The following is a 2,424-nucleotide window of genomic DNA, read 5'->3' on the forward strand; positions in this document are numbered from 1 at the left end:
TCACCTAGGACATGATCTAGGCAGGAAATCTGCAGAAAGAAAAATGTGTTGTTGGCTTCACTTGTCTTTTCTTTCTGTTATTTGTTTTGTTTTGTTTTGGGGTCATATGTGGTGTTGCTCAGGGATTACTCCTGACCCTGTGCTCAGTAATTACTCTTGATGGGTTTGGTAGACTACATGGGGTGCCAGGGATTGAACCCAGGTTGACTGTGTGCAAGGCAAAATGCCTTATCCACTATACGTTGGCTCTGACCCCCAGCTTAATTTCTTTTCTCCTTACCTCCTTCCTCCCTGTCCCCTAGCTTAATTTTTATAGTGAGTTACAGAACTATATCTTTTCCTCAAAGAACTTGAGTTTTGTAGGGAAACCAGGCAGAAAACAGAATAAACAGAAACATTCAAATCTTATAATCAACAAAAATATCAGTGAAGTGATGAAAAATGGCTCAAAGCAATAAAATCTTAGCACTGGTCTATGGAACAGAGTCTAGACAGCGATGAGGCTGGTTTGGAGAAGTGGTTGAGAGGGAGACCCTGAGAAAATAGTGGAGGGAAGCAGACGCTCTGATGGGGGTTGTGGTTTTGGAACGTTGTATGCATGAAACCCTATCATTGTATACCACTGTGAGTAAAATGTTAAAAAAAATACTATGCAGTTCCATAATGCTTCCAAATTTATGCCAAATTACATAGTGACTGACAACCCACAGACATGTCGTCAGAATCTTTTATGACTGAGAAAAGCTCAATTTCTTGTCAAGACCTCCTTTTCCTTTAGCTAGTATAAGAATATTATTTTCAATCATTAGTCCCACAGCTTTATGAGAAGAGTTTGTGTATCTGCTCCTTAAATACCTGCTTCAGCTGCTTGTTTCTCAGGGTATAAATGAAAGGATTGAGCATCGGGGTTACCACGGTGTTGAGCAAGGCCACCACCTTGCTCCTGTCCTCCCCCTGGTCATCCTTGCCTGACCGGACATACATGAAGATGCAGCTTCCGTAGAAGAGAGACACGACAATGATGTGTGAGGAGCAGGTCGAGAAGGCCTTCTGTCTCTCCTTGGCCGAGGGGATGCGCAGGATGGTGTGCAGGATGTGGCCGTAGCAGGTGGCTGTCACACACAGTGTACCCAGTAAGCTGATGATGGCACTTATGAAACCCAGAAACTCGATCAGACTCGTGTCTGCACATATGAGTTCTAGAAGGGGGAAGCTGTCGCAGAAGAAATGATTGATGACATTGGGGCCACAGAATGGGAGCTGGAATGTAAGGAAACTTGAAACAATCACAAGAAGGAATCCTGTTGTCCATGAAGAAAGCACTAGCTGGACACAGACCCTTTTGTTCATGATGGTGGCATAACGTAGAGGATTACATATGGCCACATACCTGTCAAAGGACATCACTGCCAGCAGGATAAACTCTGTGGTGCCCAGGAAGAAATAGAAGAATGTTTGTAGGAAACAACCCATGAGGGAGATGGTCTTGCATCCTGTCAGGATGTTGACTACCATCTTGGGGAAGATGAGAGAGGTAAACCAGATCTCCAGGACAGCAAAGTTGCGGAGAAAGTAGTACATGGGGGTGTAGAGGCGCCTGTCTAGGAGGGTGATGACCACGATGAGGAAATTCCCTAGCAGAGTGATAAAGTAGGTCAGGAGAAACCCCAGGAAGATGAGCATCTGTAGCTCACAGACATCAGAGAGCCCCAGCAGGATGAACTCAGTGACTGAGGTCTGGTTCCTTTTGACCTCTTGGCCCTCTGCTGGGGATGGGCAGGGAGAGGTGTGAGGCATCAGGAGATTGGATATTCTGGGATTTGAGGACACCTGAAAGAGAAAGAAAACAGGAATGAGCTGAAGGAAAAGTGTCTTTTCTGGGAAGGACACTGTGCTACCACTGACTTGCATGTTAGAACAAGAAAGTGTGATTTGCTGGGAGGCAGAAGCATAAATCTTTTTTTTTCTTTTTTTTTCTAATTATAGTTCTGAATATTATACAAAACTGTATTTAGGCCCAAGAGTATTTAACAAGGTAATAAGAGGCATATTTTAATGACAAAGATGCACATATAAGGAAGACAAAATCATGTAAGCATTTGTGTTTTAATCACAAAAATGTTAAATATTGATCACTAAAAATTTATTATTGGGTCCACAGAAATAGTACAGTGGATAAAGTGCTTGCTTGCATATAACTGACCTGGTTTGATCACTGGCACCCCATGTGGTCCCCCTGAGCACTACTGGAAATGATCCCTGAGCACAAGGCTGGAATTAAGTCCTGAGTACAATCTGGTGGGGTTCAAAAAAGCCCCACGAAAGTCTATTTATTTATTTATCATTTTAATGATTTTTAGTTAGATCCTTAGCACCTGGCACCCGAGTGATCTCTGAGCACAAAGTCAACCTTCGCTTGGTGTG

The 2,424-nt window shown here is 43.3% G+C and overlaps 1 protein-coding gene across 1 annotated transcript; it reads right to left on the reverse strand.

The window, feature by feature from the left end:
* Positions 1–819: 819 nt before the first annotated feature.
* On the reverse strand, positions 820–1,797 carry LOC130041655 (olfactory receptor 49). The gene has a single exon (XM_056133917.1). The coding sequence runs from the start codon at positions 1,795–1,797 to the stop codon at positions 820–822; it is 978 nt and encodes a 325-aa protein (XP_055989892.1).
* Between the last annotated feature and the right edge of the window lie 627 nt (positions 1,798–2,424).

This window comes from Sorex fumeus, unplaced genomic scaffold, assembly GCF_029834395.1.
Source record: "Sorex fumeus unplaced genomic scaffold, SorFum_2.1 ptg000098l, whole genome shotgun sequence".
Lineage (NCBI taxonomy): Eukaryota > Metazoa > Chordata > Mammalia > Eulipotyphla > Soricidae > Sorex > Sorex fumeus.